General features: G+C 37.9%; 1 protein-coding gene across 4 annotated transcripts in view; it reads left to right on the top strand.

The window, feature by feature from the left end:
• SBF2 (SET binding factor 2) overlaps positions 1 to 18,068 on the top strand; it is a 234,227-nt gene that overhangs the window by 111,465 nt on the left and 104,694 nt on the right. For all 4 annotated transcript variants that reach the window (XM_041464626.1, XM_041464628.1, XM_041464627.1 and 1 more), the window contains exons 4-6: positions 2,054 to 2,167; positions 3,739 to 3,849; positions 6,143 to 6,248. In XM_041464626.1, coding sequence (XP_041320560.1) covers positions 2,054 to 2,167; positions 3,739 to 3,849; positions 6,143 to 6,248 — 331 coding nt within the window. The remainder of the gene's footprint in view (positions 1 to 2,053; positions 2,168 to 3,738; positions 3,850 to 6,142; positions 6,249 to 18,068) is intronic.

The following is an 18,068-nucleotide window of genomic DNA, read 5'->3' as shown; positions in this document are numbered from 1 at the left end:
AAAAGTCATGTGTTTGAAATGATTATCTACTTAGTCTAGTGACTCCTAATAATGTGCCTGTGTGCCTGTCAGAATGTTGAGCTGGGGAAGAAACACAGCAGTCACATTGCATTTTTCTGTAAATCTTTTATGGAGTAGGAGAGTGGTTTGAGAGTATAAATGCTTTATCAATCAGTATTGTGCTGCTGTCGTGCCCCGAAAGCTTTAAATCTAATTATTAATTAATTCAAGACTTGGTCTGAAGTTGTGTGGATTTTATGAGAAAGGTCTTGCGTGGAAAGCTCCTCCCTGCCTGAGTACCCTGAGGTTTCATTATCTTAGCACCATGTGAATATGGAGGAGCTTCCATGTTCCCTTGCTTTTAGGAATGTGGAATGTGTTTTAATTTCATATTTCCTAATGTCAGAGCCCACCATTTGTCAGATATCCAGAAACTGTTGTCTTTATGCCTAGAACTCATACTTGGTCTTTGGAATGGTTGATACAGTAAACTTCTGCTGATAATTAAAAAATGTGGGGATTTTGGGGGGCAGAGGGAGGGAACTGTAATTCCTGTAAAAGCTCTCCCTGTCAGCATTAAAATGGATGAAAATGAATGAACCTGTGTGGGATGTTGAGTTATTGTGTTTCTCTATTTGTGAAATTTGTGAATCACAATTTTATCTTAGAAATGAGGTGCAGACTCAGCTAAGCACATACAATGCAAATGCATTGCTTGCCATTTAAGTAAAGTTCAATGTACAAAGCCAAGTGTTTGCCCTTGTGTGTATATGTACTGTTGAACCAACCAGTTTTATTTTGGTATGAAAGTGTTATACTGCATTAACCAAGGTATTCTCATTAAAACCCAAGTACAAATTCTTATATAATTTTATCTTGAATTCTAAATCGTGGGTTAGCATTTTCCTAAAGAAACTACATTCTGAATTGAAGTTGTGAAATAAAGCTCATGAACTTGCAGCATTCCTGGCATTTAAGAGCATTTTTATCAGATTTTGTCCATTTAGGAGAAATGTTGGAATTTTTTTTTAAGGAACTGAAATGATGAGTAGTAATGTGACAGAAATAGAAGGCAGATACTTCATGTTATCATAAGAAAATGGACATAATTTTTCTCGTGTTCCTAATTAATATAATAGAGTGATTTTTGCTTGGAAGAATGCTTGGTCAGAGGAACAAATAAAAGAAATTTGGTGGGTGGTACGGGGTTGGAGAGAATTACATCCAGAAATTGGAAAGCAAGGGCATTCTGTCATCTGAAAACTTAATTTGTCAAAGAATGTATGGAATTTTAGAAATGAAAATATTTAGTGACATCTTCAGTTTTGGCTATGAATAATAATAAACTATTTGTGATTGAATAATTTCTGGCAAGAAGGTTATAGCCACTTGCACAATATCATGAGCAACTGCAAGTTTATCTGCACTGTGCTGTTCTCTCTTTTTTTTTTTTTTAAATAACCTTAGTGGTTCCTAAGTGTGAGGGATTTTTTTGAGATATCTGAACCAGTCTTCTGGTGAAGAAATTTCTTTAAATTCCAAATACACTAGGTCAGGCTGGAGATGACATTACAGATAATTTCAGCTGTAATGATAGTGGGAATTCTGTAAGAAATTGAATTATATTAATATGAGGAGGACAACCATTCTTTTGTGAAATGCGTGATCTCTGTATTTGGAGAGATTGTAGATCAGCTAACACTGTGATGTGGAAGGATCCTGTTCTGTGATGCACTTCACTGTCTAAAATGTGCCACAGGGAGTATTTAACGTGGAACAGTGTCCTGTTAAACTGCTGTCTTAAGAGAACTTTATTTAGGTACTTTGGTGCTTGACTTCCCAGGGTGAGTTTTAATGAACTGAATTACATCTAGAACCTTGAGGGAGTTGAGGCAGCCATTGGAGTGTGCTCCTGTTACTTGATTTTGTTACCAGTTTCAAACAATGCAGTGCTTTTCTGAAGCTCTGAGAAATGTTAACTTTTGGTAAAAATGCTAACATTTTGGTTTGAGTTTTCTTCCTGCTTATTAATTGAAGTGTTTCTGTTTTCAAGGGAACGAAAGAAATTGAAGGTGAAGAGGAGTCTGGTTTAATTCAGCCTGCAGAAGTATTTGCTCCTAAAAGTCTGGTGCTGGTGTCCAGACTAGATTATCCCGAAATTTTCAGGGTAAAGAACTTGCAATTGCTATTTACAATGTATCAGCAGAAAAATCTGATTTTAAATGAGTAACAATGACTGTTCTTTTGATCTAAAATATCTCACTCAGGATTGATTTGGGAATTTAAAAGCAAAAGTAGCTTTAGATTGAACTTAATAAAATTCAACATCTGTGACAGTAAATAGCCCCTGTAGGTTCAAGTAGTGCCTTTTTACCCTCCAAGCAGTTTTAAAACTACACAGAAGGAGTGGTAGAGATTTTTCTGGCCTCAGTGTACTCTCTAATGAAAGAAGTTATTAGGACAAAACCAGACAATATTTGACTAACTATATAATGGTAAATTAAAAGGGAAAATCTAGTTCTCCTCCATACATAAAGCAAAATGTCTGAGCCTCTTCCAGACCAAATTAAGATGCATGACCAAGATTTAGGACCTTGGATTACTTTCAGCTGGTGAAATATGACTTATTTGAGATAAATGAAAAGCTTAAATTTCTCCTAAGCTAATACATATTAACAGAAACAAATAAAGTTCAGTTTACAGATGAGGGGAGGAAATCACTCAGCAGTTGTCCTTAGACATTGAGGATGACTGCACCATGTGAGATTAAAGTCCTTGTAGCCCAGGATTTTGTCTCTCATAGTGGCCCATGGCAAGTGCAAAGCACAGTGGGTAAGAATAGGGCAGGCTGTAGAAATAGTTCTACAAAATGCTTTCCTCATTCAATGTGAGTAATGGTTAAATGACATCCTGAACCAGAGGTGTTGTTTCTGTGGATTTTTCTATAATTAGTTCACTTTCTTAACATTCATATTTTACAGTCCACAACACAAAGTTTCACTGTTTAACTATGTGTGATATGAAAAGTTACTGTTGGAATTATTTCTAAGAAGAGAACTACTAAAATATTTGCTGATTTATCAAAGTTACAGCAGTTAAAAGGCAAAAGATGCTGCGGAGGAGTTATTTCCTTTTGTCCAAAGGCTTCTTAGAATGTTACATTGATCTGGATTAAATTATTAGTAAAAACGCTAAAGCTGTATCTGTGATTTCTCAATCAAAATTTGATCCATTAATAAAACATGCTGACATATTAATATACCATTAATATAAAATATATTTACATTGATATAACAAGATAAAGAATGTAAGTTAAAAAACATATGGAATTGTTAGTGATTGAGACTGTTCTTAAAATGAGCCTCTGAAGCTCATTGATTAATCAGTGTTCTACCCTGGAAACCAGTCAGGTTCAAGTCCTTTAGAGTTCAAAGAACAGATGAAACTGTGTTGATTTTTATAACTTCTAACAGTAGCTTATAATAAAGCACTTCTTATATAACAAACAAAGCAAAAACATTATACCTAGAATTTTGTTTAAAAAAAAAAAACATACATCCCTTGCAAGTAGCCAAGCTAATTTTATAATATGAGTTATTGCCTCTTTTATTACTTTGCTTGGAGGGTACTTCACTGCACTAGTAACTACTAATAACTATTTTTTTAAAGATGATATACGTAGATCTTTGAATAATTTGACCTGTATTGCAGTCTGATATATTTTGTCAACCTTTCTAGGCTTGCCTTGGCTTGATCTACACCGTGTATGTGGACAGCCTGAATGTGTCACTGGAGACTCTCATTGCAAATCTCTGCTCATGCCTTGTCCCTGCTTCTGGAGGGTCTCAGGTAAATGGGGAGGGGGGGCTAGGGGGGGAAAGGGTATTTTTCCAGTTAATTTAATTTATGAAGAAAACAAAAAATAAATTCTTGAGATATTTTTGAAGAAAAAAAGATCATAGTTCAGCTGAGTGCTTTCCCTGTGGCCTGTGAGTGCTTTCCCTGTGGCCTGTCTTCTAAAGACAGCAAAAATTCCATTCCAGGATAAGGTCAAAGGGTTAATTTTGTCACTGAGTTGGCTTTTACAGGGCACATTAACAAATTAAGCAGTTTGTATAAGTTTAGTTTTTAAATAATAACGTGTTCAGGAATATTTTTGCTTGTTACAGAAATTTTTTAAGACTTTTTTTTCTTTACCATTTTCTAACATAAGCTTCATATCAGTTCATTTATGCATGTTTTTTCTTTGATGGAGTTCAGGATTCCACTAGTCATTTCTTTGATAACTCATTTAAATTTCTGTTTTCATAATTTGTTTTTTAAATGGTAAAAAGTAACTCAAATGGGGGGTTTCCTCTGAGGAATTAAATATTGCAAATGGCCCATGCATTCAAAAATTAAAATAAAGTTTTCTAGCAATCAGACTTCTTTCTGCTTTTCACTTGTGCTTTCTGTGAGCAGAAAAGTCAGGTTTGTTTCTTGATTTACTTTTTATAAATTATTCCTATACATTTGTGGGGTCTTGGTAAGCCAATTGAGTCTCCTGTGTATGGTTGTTACTTTATGCTGTGGCACTGATGGGAAATTATGGTCCTTACTATGAAACGTACCAGAAAACTACATGTGCAGGTGGCAACATTTTAAAGTCAATTACACACACAGCTTCCCACTCAACCTAGATTTTTAACCCTCTTGAAATGCTACAAGTTCCTAATTCTGTTCTGGTTTTGCCATAGCCCAGGCTGCTGTGGGACTTCCCTTAGTGTCAGGGTGTCCTGTCAGCTCAGTCAAGCTCTGCCTTGCTGCTCTCCAGGCTGCCACGTCTCTGGTTTTTCTATCCTTGTTTTTGGTTTTGAAGGGGAGTAATGAGATTTTATCTCCTCATCAGAAACCCTCTTTTCCAGTGGTATTTGAGCCTCTTGTATTTGGTTTTGGTGATCCACTTGAGCTTCTGGCTGTGCTTCAATCCTCTCTTTTTTCTCCCTGTCCATAAATGCAGCTTTTCTCTGTTTGCTCTGCTGGAAGAGGAAGGAAAAGTCATGCTGCTCTGGTTGTTCTTCCTTCTGCTTTCTCTCTTCAAATAAAATGCTCACTCATTTCCAACTTAAGTTTGCTACTGTCAAACTGTCATTTAAATCAGAAATTCAGTGTTTGTCTTTTCTTTCTTAAGCCTTATGCTTGCAGGGCTGAAGGTGAATTATAGTGAATTATATCTCTTAGAGTGGGAACACTCTTGCAGCATTTCTTTCCAGAAACAGTCAGCTGTGAAATGGGTCACTGACCTGCACCCGCTGCTGCTGCTGCAGAGCTGGGGCAGAGCATCTCTGCTACAGCTCAGGCACTTGTTTGGGTTTACTGGGGAGATTTTTAAATACCTGCTGTGCAGCAGCCAGAGCTTGCTGCCTTCCTGCATTCCCCACCTTTGCTGCCATACAGAGTGAGGATTTGCACACAGAAATGCCCCCCAGCCCATGGGAGTCTGCTTAGAGGGAGCTGCTTGGCATCACTCACTGCCTGAGTGCCATGTGGATTTGCTCACAGCAAAGTGAGGGTGTTTTGCAATTGCAGAGCTGTTTGGGATGTGAGACTCAAGTGCACTCCTTTCACTCCCACTTCCTGCCTCCCTCCAGGGAGGCTTCTTGTGCTGGAAAGGTAACTGAAGCTGTAATTGTACTTTATTGTGCAGAGCAGGGGCACAGGAATGGCAGAAGTGCCCTCTTCAGTACCCACATGTCACGAGCATGTTCATACTTAATACATGCCTGGGGATGGGAGACAGCAAAGAAATTCAGTTAGTAATACTGCACATTTTTCTGATTTAAATGGATTTGAAACCTTTTTTGTTCCTGGGAGGTTTTTTATTGTATTAATAGAAATGTTTTTATTGTATTAATAGAAATGCTCTATTAACTGCCTTCAAAGCCTCAACTATTTCACTAAGTCAGTGTAAATGCAAGGGAGACACTATCATGCTGTACATTCAAGCAGACATATCACTGTCCCCAAATTATATTTCAGATCTCTATTTGACTTTAAATTTCTGTGTACAAAACAAATAATTTTTGCAGTACGAATCACTTACCTGTATGATGACAGCTTGTTCATTCTATATAAATTACAATTTAAAAATTTTTTTCTACAGAAGTTGTTTTCTTTGGGAGCTGGAGACCGACAGCTGATACAGACTCCTCTACATGATAGCCTTCCTGTTACAGGCACCAGTGTGGCTCTTCTCTTTCAGCAACTGGGTATGTCTAGACCTGCTTTGAAAAAAATCTATTTTTCTAAATTATAAAATGAGGTATTTTCTGTTCTAATTCAATTCTAATCATGTGCCAAGAAAACTGCATGGTAAATATTAATTTCTTTCAAATGAAAGAATGACTGACTGTGCTTTTACCCCCTAATCAGACATTCAGAGCACCTTTTTGTGCAGCCTGACTGTGGTAAGTTATCTCCAGCATTAGAGAATCATGGAATTGTTTGGGTTGGAAGGAACCTTTAAAGCTCATCTAGTCCAATCCCACCATGTGGTATCTGTAAGTTCCTGGGGGCAGAAGTGAGTGTGGCCCCTATGTAGTCACAAAAACATTCCTGTAAAAAGATTCCCTGCTCCACTCCCCTAGGATACTGTACAAACTCCAGAGAAAACCAGGGAGGTTTGTAATAAAGCTGGTGTGACCAAAAAGTTCCTATAATGCCGTTGTTATCTGTTACTCCCAATCTTTCAAGAAGATGCTCCAACACAACCCTCACCGAATGTTTTCTTGCTCATTACAATTACAGTGTTGCATCTCTGTTCCCTGGGTACCTCAGTACTGGTCTTGTCTGCCATTAAATCCTGACACTTCTAGTCTTCATTCCATTGGTTTGTGAAGTGACTTTGAATCATAAACTTGTAGCAGCACTGGATAATGGCACAATTAATAATCTTTTCTGAACCTGTGAATCTCAGTTTTACTCTCGAGCAACCAAATGGCCTCAGGATATGTGTTGTCATCCATTCTTCTCTCAAACAGGCAGTAAAAATGGATGGAAAACCAGAAAAACAATAGTGAGCAACACTAAGCTTATGTCACAGAAAGCAGTATCAGATCTGATGAGCTCAATGTCACCTCCTACTAGGATGATTTAATTGTATTCTTCCAAAAAGAATATTATTCCAAAAGGAAGATATTAGTTTTTTAAAATAGTAGTTCAAGTAAAAGAAAAATTGTGGCAAACATGGTATATAGGTGCCACTTAACTTCATCACAGTCCTGAGGTTTTACTTGGCTTGTTATGTCAAGATTCATTAGGATTGCTCTGATCAGATTGCAGGCATTATTTTGAATGTGGACAGACCTAACATTTTTTCCCCTTTTCTGAAGACATAAAATGTGGTGTGAGGTACCATAAGTGCAGCAGGTTGCACCATGTGGTGTGTTGTGGTGTGTTGTTCTGTAAGTACACTGTATGTGATAACTAATTTGAGGCAGTTTTTTAATCCGTTCTAGTGAAGGTTGCTATAAATGCACAGTTTAGGAAATGTCAAAGAAAGTGAGGCTTTCAGTTAGTTCTTAGGTAGTTACCCTGTCTTGTGGCACCTGGCTTTTCTGTGGAAAATTGGGATTGGAGTGTTTTGTCACAGGACCAGGCTGAGGAAAACAATGAGGACAAATCTGAAAAGTCATTGCATGCATCAGATTTATAGAGGGAAGCCATGAAGATGGAATGGGAATGTAAATATATGGAAGAGAAAACTGAGGCCAGTCTTTTTCTCTTGTCTTACTGAGAGTATATTTTGCAGGGCAAGTTTTTTAAATTCCTCTTGTTGTGTATAGAAAGGAATAATAAAACTTTCATACGAGAATTTAGCATTTCTTTCCAACACATTCGGTTTAATTTAATATTGTTAACCACATGTTATTGGAGGGTTAATATATACAGATGGATGTCATGTAAATTCCTAAATCTACTGTAGCAGAGTACTGAAGAGTTTGGAGTTTAACCAGGACTAGATTGTTGTGCTAGCAGTCAAAAATCCTTTACCTTTATATTTTGAATTTTTGTCATTTCTTATTAGCTCCCTTACACTTTTCAATAGCTATACCCCCAATTTACTCTTCCTCTACCATCTCATCCTCCTTTCCCCACAGTCCATTAGCCTTTTTCCTGTCTGTTTCTGTGGTTTTGCTGCTCTTCTGCCTTATTTTGTCCTCCTGACTTGCAGTAAATGTTTGGAGATTCTGTATTTCTTGCTTTTCAGTGCCTTGTAAGAAGTGTGAGTCAGTAAGCCCGTGTTCACCAGATGTCCTTTCCAGGGCACATAAGGATATGAAGATCTGCAGAAGGAGGGGGAGAGAAAGGGAGATAAGGAAGGAAAACTCGGTGCTCAGTTTTCTAGTTAGTGATGCCTCAACTGGCCTGAAGAAGGGAAAGACTGAAGAAAGTGCATGGTTATAAAACTTGGCAGATCTTGTCACGAGAAGTTTATAGGCTTACATCCTGTTTCCCTGAAGGGGATCATGCAAGCTCATGGGCAAAAAGAAGAGTTGTCTCCCTTCTTTTCTGTTGCAGCAGAACTTTGTCTATTACAAGACTATAAGAACAATGAGGAATAGTTGGTCTAATGGCCTTGTGTGGGCCCTCTTGTTGTGTCTCCCTAGTTTTTGGTGTGGCAAGAGTGGTACAGCTGCCTGGGAAGGGGCCTGGTGTTAGTTAAGGAATGTGCAATTAAGTTGACAGGTAGATTTTTTTAAAGCAAGTACTTGAACACTTTATAAAGGGCTGCATTTCCCACCTCCTATTTCTGACCACTGATTTTTTTTTTGTTTCTTTGTGTTTTGGGGGGGGGTTGTTTGGGATTTTTTCCCATGTGTGCCTCAGTTTCCAGCTGATGTATCTAAGCATCTGGGGATGCAGCACAATGGTAGAATTGTCTTGTGTCTCAAAGGACACAGATTAGAAAATGTTTGTGTTTTCATAGTCTACCTCACTTTCCAGAACAGCACAAAATTCCATTCCCATGTAGGTGGTGGGCTGTCATCATGTTCTTAGTGCCAAGGCTTGTTAATTCCAAGTTTCTGTCTGGATTTACTAAAGAGTTGTTAATACAGCTACACGTGCCTGTTTGCAATGGTTGTTAACTGCAAAAGGAGAACCAGGAAATATCAACAGACTGTTTTAAATAAATTCTCATTTATTCTCACCTTTCATGTAGTCTTATGAAGAGTTAAAGGCAGCGAATCCAGAAGAGTGTGGTAGAACCTACTGGCTCATCCCTTTGAGAAAGTTTATTTTCCTAAGATAAAGCCTAATTCTTTCTCCTGGAGATCACAGCTGAACTTGTCAGAAGTTTTTGTGCTTCTTGGAACAATAGTCACTCTTGCTTTGTTTCTCTTGCCTGGTTGGAACAGGAGCTTAATGTGTATTTGTCTCTACAACCTGGGCTAAAGCTTTCTAATACTTTTATTTTCAGTACTTCAGTGGCAGCTGTTGTCCCATCCAGTCTCAGGACACAAATATTGACCAGAGCCTTTGTCCAATAACGACACGTTCAGTTATTTCTCTGCTGGCACAAGGCACTTCATCCTATCTCAATTATTAATAGAAAATTGAAGAGTAGCTAGAAAAATATTTGTGCACTGCATAAATCACCTTTTTAAAAATAGCTCTTTCTTGGAGGAAGGTGGGCAACAAGACAACGTGTATCACTATGAATAGATACAAAAGTAATTTCAACATTTATTTTGAGAAATATTGTGCAATAGTAGCCTCATCAAGCTTTTTCTGCTTGGCAGGATAACAGCATGTCAGCAGATGACCCTCCCTGTATTACCAAGTGCACAGCATATCTGGAAACAGACCTTATTTGTGCTTAGGCGTTAAACTACAGTTGGGAAAAATATCCCCAAAGGTTTTAAGCTTAGTAATAAGGAACAGCAGTCTTTGACATTTTAAATCATACCTTCTTTTTTTGTTTTAAAAAGCCTAATATATAGGAATAGTGTGACAAAAACCAGGCCTGTAGCTGGATCACTAGAAATTATTCAATCAATAAAGGATTAGGTAGAAAAATAGCAATCATAAAGTTACTTTTGGAAATAATGTGTGGTAGCAAGAAGACTTTCAGTGCTCTTCTATTTCTTGTTGTCTGTTACAGATCTATATATATATAGCTTATATATATGTATGTATATATATATAAGCTTCAATGGTATCTATAGAAGCTTCAAAATGTAGTAGCTTTCTTCAGGCTCAAAGGAGATTTAGGTTATATTTAAGTTATATTTAGGTTATATTTCTCTCCTGTCTCACTGCATTAACTGTACATTCCTAAGTTTCTGCCTTAAGCTCTTTTCTCCAGACTCCAACCCTACTTGCCTTCTCCATGTGGGTATTCAGCAGGGATGCATTCAGTCCTTTGAGTCTGAGACATACACCTCCCACCTCCATCTCCCCAAGAGGCAGCTTTTTTTCCAGAAGAAGTCAGGACAAAAAAATTGGTGACCTAAGGAGCAAAACAAAAACCTAAGGTTTAGCCATCACTTTTCATTTTTGTACATTTCAAGGCCTGGTAGCATGAATCACACTGCTAAGCTGAGCAGAAATTATGAAAACTTTTTTTCCTGAAAATTTTTTCTCCTTTCCAAATACTTAATCAGAGACGAAAGAGTTTTCCTTCCTTTCCTTCCTGTTTAGTCTCATATCAGGTCTGTTTTCCTATGTCCTTATTTCGCCTGTTCTGCTTTGTTTGCCTGTGCTTGTTTTCCTCCTATCTTAAATTCACCACTCAAGTATTTTCAGTAAAATCATGCAGACTTTGTTTTCAAAAGAAAGTAATTTTTTAAGTGGTGAAAATGATACTTTGAAGTAAATTCTGCTTTGAATCTTCTGGACAAAGACACAAAGCAAGGATGCTTTGGAATCCAGGGCTGTGTAGAGTAGAGATTAAAAAAGTGGAATGACACAAACATGAATGGTCATGGTGGGTGGAAGTTTGCTTGGCAAACTTGTCTTTGATTTGTCGAAGCCATGATGTAACTGAAAGTGTTAAACATCATTATCCTTCAGCCTTTTTATGTGTCTTAAAAGATTTTAAACTAGAAATTGTGTGTGAACCATTAGAAGTATATGGAGCCTCTAAAAAACAGTACTCAAAAATAATATAGTATAATTGAAAACTGCAGTGTCATTAAATATCTTTAATTCCAGATCTCAAAAGTGATTGATTGATTAAACTTCTAAATATTGTTACAGTTGCACAAAATATAAATACTAGGGCAGATGTTTGTGGTGATGGGGAGGTTGCTAAGCAGGGAAGTACTTCAGTACAAGCACTTTAAATGCTCCGCTCCAGCATTGATGTATTTTCTTAATGTGACTATTCAATTCCAAATTTCAACACTGTGACTTGGGACTCAGGAGTTCAGAGTGTTCTCTGTCCTTTTGCCCTGCTTGCATGTTCTTGCCCTTCTTTTGCATCAGAGCAGATATTTCTCTGATACCACAGAGAGCTGCTTAAAATTAAATAATTAAACAACAAGAAGCAAGCAGGAGGAAGTGAATTATTTTCCATGTGTCCATGGAGTGACAGAGATGAGTTTTGTTGGTTTAAACAGTCATGGAGCCAAACCCTTTTACTGTTACATGGTGATAAATCCAGTCAACACTTAACGATTGGATTGTATATTATTTGTCATACCTGTTTAGAATTTTTTGGACTTGTGTATTCAAGTGTGCAGAAGTAAAACAAATTATATAATTTCTATTTTTCAGATTTGCTAAAAATTAATGAAGAATGGTGGAGATTTGGGTTGTTTTTTTAATATCATGAATATACTGTAGTTATGTTCAAAAATTTGTTTGGACAAGATCTTAATTGCAGCAGCATTATTTTAATTATTTTTAATTGAGATGTGCTGCTCCAACTCTGTTTGGAAGTAGATATTTGTATGTTCCAAGGGATTTTAAGCTGACAAGCTTGCACTTTACAGCTTTGGCTAACTCATGAAAACCACATTTTTAGGATGGTTCTGTAGTTGTGCCAGTATCGTAACGCAGATGTTCTGCTCTCAGAAGAAATCTGTGCATAGGCTGGGAGTTGAGCAGGCTCTGTCCTTGGTTCTTACAAGTCCCATTTCCTTTGGAGCTGATGTCATGGCACTGGGCAGCCCCAGGGCCCTCCTGGCAGGGCTGGGCTGTGCTGGGGGCAGCACAGCTGGGCACAGCTGCACAGCTTTGGCTCAGCTGTGGGGGAAGAGCTCTGTGAGACATGGCAAAAGGAGGGGCTGCTTGGCCTCTTGGCTTGGCTGTTGTCCTTAAACTCAGCCCACGTCCCCAGGCAAGCCATGATTGTTGTGCCCTCTCGGAGGGGATCCTGTCCCCTGGGCTGCTCCTTCTGCCCTGCTCCTGGCCCGTCCTCACCCTGGCCTGGCCGCTGTCCCTGGCCCCCACACTGACCTGGCCACTGTCACTGGCCTTATCCTGACCTGGCCGCTGTCCCTGGCCCCCACACTGACCTGGCCACTGTCACTGGCTTTAGCCTGACCTGGCCACTGTCCCTGGCCTCACCCATGCCAGCCTGGCTCCCTGACTGTGCCTCCTCATCTCTGTGCCCCTGTCTGGCTGTCTGAGCTTCTGGCTGGCTGTCACCAGCCCCACCCAACTCACCTCTCTGGGGACATGTTGGTCAGGGCACTGCCCCTTCCCCCTTGCTCCATGCTTTGCCTTCTCTTTGCCTTCTCAGGGAGATGCTGATCCCTGGCACCTGGTGGTTCTTCAATTTTCAGTGCTTACCTTCGAAAAGTCTTGAGCTGGCACTTTGGTGTTAGTTCTTCACAGGAAGTTTTGTTCCCTTTGGTGCTAAAAATCAAGCTTTATAAGTCCTACCAGAGAGGAAATCATGCACCACAACTTCCTGGTACAATTTGGTTCTGGGGAAGAGAACAAGATTTTAAAATTGTATTATTTTCTTGACATTAAAATATGAACACTGATCAATTTCTGCATTCTGCACTGAAAATGACTTCATCTGTTAATTATCTTTCCAATGTTTTATTGCTTCCCAACACCCTGTCTCAGAAATTATGATGTGAGCTACTGGGGCTATGTGAAAGTGTCCAGCCTATAGAGTAACACAGACAGTATAACTTTACTGTGATAATTAGATAATAACCTGTCAAATCAAAAGGAGAAAAACTGAATTTAGGTGTGCCTCAAATGAGTTTATTTTTGTGGTAGCTAATTTTTAAGCTCACAATATTTGTAGGACATGCTAGCTTTACATTTTTATTTCGAATGAAAGAAGTAGCCCTACTGCTTAAAAAGTGTAGCTTCCTTTAGAAAACATAAATCCCAAAAGAAGGTAGAGTCTGAAATGAGTATTTAAATTGTTGGTCATGTTATAGCTCATACTGACTTCTAGAAGCTGCTTTTTGAGCAGTGTTTGGGTTTTCTGCTGTACTCTTTTTAGCTTACTCTGTATCATAGACCATATGTATTTACCATTTGCTGATTTTTATGTCAGTATTGTTCAGGGAGAAGTCACAAGTTAAGAGAAACAGGTGGGCACCAAGAACAGGCTCATACGAAAAGGTCATGAGTTATTTAAGGTTGGAAGTTAAAAGGTAATTTCTAACTGTAGGACAAGAAACATCCTGAAACACCTCCTGTTGGGAATAGTAGTACAAAGCATTATCAGTATTTAAGATGAAGCTTGATCAGTTTGGGGTTGTCTGATATAGCCGTGATGGGAAAAGGCTGGACTCTTTCACTGTTTATAGACCCTTCAGTCCCATATATTCTAAATCCAGGACATATTAAAATACCCAGAATTTTTGCTTTTGGCTTCATTTGTTGACACTTTGAGTAATGTTTTCTGTAATGAAATAACTTCTCATTATTTTAATTCTGGTTTAGGGGAGATAAAATGTTCAGCCTCTCATGTAATGTATTTTATGCCAAGAGATGACAATACCAAATTACTGTATAAACGGGAAAAGACATTCCTGATGAATATATATGTGTATTTGTATGGCTGGGAGACATTATGAAAGGGTCACTGCACAGTCAGCACGTGAGCTGGCTTATACTTGTTGACTAAGAAAATCCTGGTGTCTTTGACACACAGCAAGGATATTTTAATATTTCATTATGTAGGGCAGCAAAGCAATGAGAGATGTAATCTGCAGAGCATATGAAGAGTCCAAATGCAGGCATTTTCAGTACATTAATACCTATAACAGTGAAATGCACTAAGGGTCAATGTGGTGCCCTTTCCACATCTTATCTTTATGAGATTTCAGTGATATGAACCAGAACTTTTTTTACTGTCAGGTTGTTTACAAACTTCTCACCCAACTCATTCAATTTCTTTCCTTTCCATGAAACATCATGTATCCTGTGATGGGAACATATGTAACGTTTGTCAGTCTTTATCAGCATGTGTAAAATGCTAAAAACATATTAAATGTTTAACATACTAAAGCATGTTAAATGAGGACTGCTTTATTTAAGTGTATACACTTCTAATCAGTGTTTGATCTTAATAAATTGTATACTCTCCAGCCTATGGACCTGGTATCACATGAGTGGATGCTGTTGGCTCATGTTCTAGTTTCAGTTTAAATCCCACTGGCTGGTGAGCTGCAATTAGCTCCATAACCCAGCCAGAGAGAATTTACCATTCAAGCTTTCCAAGTAGATTTGTGTAGTCCATCAAAGAACAAATAGATTATGAAGGGATTTGATGTGGCATTTACTGCTAATGGGGCCTTACTGCTGCAAGAGCAGAACAAAAGGAAAGTGTTCTTTTAGATGCTGTTGGAAATAAAGGGACATTGTCATAGTGAATTTTATACAGACTCTTATACAGACTTTTATACAGACTCTTTTATACAGGGACTCTTCTGTAGTTTCCAGTAAAGGCACTTTGTGGACAGTCTGAGGCTTCATTTCCCCAGCAGCCAAGCAGATGATCCTGTCTGGAACCTCCACTTCCAGTTGCACAGTGCTGCCCCACCTCCTTTGCTAAAGCGGTGCTTGACTCAGCTGTGCTGAGCAGTTTCAGCTCACCAAGTTAACAGAAAATATTTGGAAGGTGGAAGGGGGGAGGGTCCCATCTGTTCTGTGTCAGCAGTCTCAGGTTGTGGTTGGATGCTGTGGTTAAATCCTGGTGGCCAAGGGCTGCAGTGGGAACAGACCCATCCCTCTGCCAGCGTGAGCTCCCTCACTCCTGTGAGCTTTGCTGCAGGTGCAAGGGAAGCAGCAGCAGCAGCATCCCTGCCAGGGAGAGCCAGAGATTCTAGGAAATGCCAAACCATTCCTTCAGTTCATCCTGCTCTGGTTCTGTCTCTTTGACATGTGGGGATGCCCTGGGAGCTTGGTCAGCACCCCCTGAGATGCTGCTGCTGTGGTGGCAGGAGTCTGAAATGAGTTGGAGGCACTGTAGTTCTTATAATCAATATTTCTTGCAGTGTTCCTTGTTTTTCAGCACAGCAAAGCACACGACATAAAATGCTCACTTATATCCACTCTGAACTTGTATTACTCTTTTACTGAGACAGACTGTGCAGTAGTATATTTTAAGCAAATTATAAATCTGAGTAAGAAAAGTTATCTGGCATAAGTAAATCAACTTGAAGCTGTGTATTTGATAAAGTGCTGTAGTTAATGAGCTTTTTTTAAAAGAAAACATTTCAAATAAGAGAAAAAAATTACAGACTACAGTTTGCTGTATAACAATTCAATGAAATTTATTTAAACTATTAGGTGAAAATTTGTTTTGAGACATTTGAGAAGAGAGTTCATTTCTGTTCACAGCAGGACTTCACTTTTGTTTCAGAAAACACATTGCAGAAGAGTGTAAACAAATTACTGTTTTTCAGAGATGAGCAAAATGTAAGCTCCAGCAAGCAAATGTCAATAAATAGACAAAGTTCAAAAAGATGCGAAAGAAGCTTGTCTCTGCTTATAGAAAATACTGAAAGGGATTCTCCTAGGAACAGATGGCTTTTCTTTCTATTTTTGCTGGTCTCAGTGCAGGCAGAACTTTTCTCACTATTCCAAAGCAAGCTTGGTAGCTGTCAAATCATAAGAACTTGCAAAACTGCAATTTCCAAACTTCGGTGTTAATACTTGTGGTGACAGGAAAAGAAAAACAGTTCTGTAGACATTTGCTTCCATATATTCAGTCTTATAAATTCACATTTAAAGTTTTGCTCTTGAGTTGCATTTTGGGCTGAAGTATCACTGTGTCAGGAGATCAGGGAAATCTCAGAGAATTTGACAAAGAATTTTGAAAATTTTGGAAATGTTTTGAAGATAATCCAAGCATGATCTTTAGAAAAAATAAAGTTATTTTTAAAAATTTTAATGGTTACACTGTTTCACAGTTTCTTCAGTTGAATATTTGTCCTTTTATGCTGGTATAAAAGGACAAATAGAAGATTGCTCTTACAGAATATCCTGGTTGCTCTTACAGAAGATTGCTCTTACAGAATATCCTGATGAGCCACATCTGTTCTTGTTGGCTTTGCATTTATTTGGTTATGTTCATATAATGCCTCTGTAGTAATGTTCCTTGAGAAAGACTTTGTAGTCCTTAGACAGGAAACAGGTATGTTTGCAGTTCCTTGTGTATCCTTGACCATTTTTCCTGTGTACAGTTCAAGAAAGACAATACTCTTCTCATTCTTAGATATTTACTTTCTAAGGATCCTACTGGTATTACCCTCACTCTGAATTGATTTGTTAAAGAACACTTCTTCTGCTTTAAGTGAATCCAGACGAAATTATAAAATCTTAGAAACAAATCAGGTTTCTCAAAAAGTTCTAATGCTCCTTCTGAATTTTAAAAGTGCCTGTTGGTGGCTGAACAGAATCCTCCTTTATTTACTACCATCTATGAATCAATTTGGAGGGATGGTAAACTGCTCTGGTTTTGATTACTTAAATACAGCAGCAGTTGCAAATGATTTCTCAAATCTCAATTTTAGATTTGCTATCAGGATGCAAAGAGATAATTTTGGCTGTATCAAACTGCTGTAAATAATTTTTATAGCATGTGCTTATTTTTATGACACATCTTTTGATGTATGTGGGAAAAAAGGTTTCACAAAATATTTGGTTCAAACAATGAAATCATCATTCTTGAAAGGGCAGTTCCAAAGAATGAAGTGAAAGAAGTTCCCCTGTAAAAATTTCTGGAAATGTGGGAATCTTTCGGTAGCATTCTCCCACCTCTAGTCATGGAAATTGGGCAGCATTTCCTTTCATTAGTGGGTATTCATTATCCCAGTCCACTCAAAATTCTTTTACAGAATTTCATTGAGTTTCTGTTAGTGTGGACCTGTGAGGGTTACACAGAAATTCTGTATCCTGATATTAGTAATTATCCAGGTAATTAACAATTAGTACACGGATTACTAGTAATTATACAGGATTACTGTTTACCTTTATTTATGATTTTGGAATAATTGATATTTATGGGATTAATATCCAAAACAAATAACATCCTATTTTAATTGCCTTCCTAGATAACTAAGTAAGCAGAAGATGAGATGTGAAATCAGACAAGAAATTAAACCATATTTCAGCAGAATAGACTATTACTCAAATCTTAACATTTGCATGCATATGGAGACACAGTAAGAGAACAAAACCTTCTGGTTTAATTTGATATTTAACAATTCAGTTAACAATTCAATATTTAGAAATAGTGCTTCCCACCCTCCCTCCAAGAAGAAATGTTAGTCTTATATCTGATTTCTGTGAAGATTCTTCCCCTTAAATAAGTCTATTTTTTGTAGCTATTTTTTTTATTTTTTCTAGCTATTTTTTTGTTATCTCTCAAACATAACCTGTTTATATGGGCCAGACATACAGTCAGTAGCAAACTTCTAACTGGTAATGCAGGTTATGTTTGTATATTTGTGTAATTCAGCTTACTGCCTTCACATGAAATTGGCATTTACCTTCCTGCCATGTGAATACTTTCTGTATATTAAAGGGTTATTTGTCTGGTTTACCTTCCTATGTCTTTTCTGCTTTGTCAAGAAAATTCACTTAACACAGTCATATTCATC

The sequence above is a fragment of the Pyrgilauda ruficollis genome, unplaced genomic scaffold (genome assembly GCF_017590135.1).
Source record: "Pyrgilauda ruficollis isolate IOZ18807 unplaced genomic scaffold, ASM1759013v1 scaffold182, whole genome shotgun sequence".
Lineage (NCBI taxonomy): Eukaryota > Metazoa > Chordata > Aves > Passeriformes > Passeridae > Pyrgilauda > Pyrgilauda ruficollis.
This window is presented reverse-complemented; position numbering and strand designations above follow the sequence as displayed.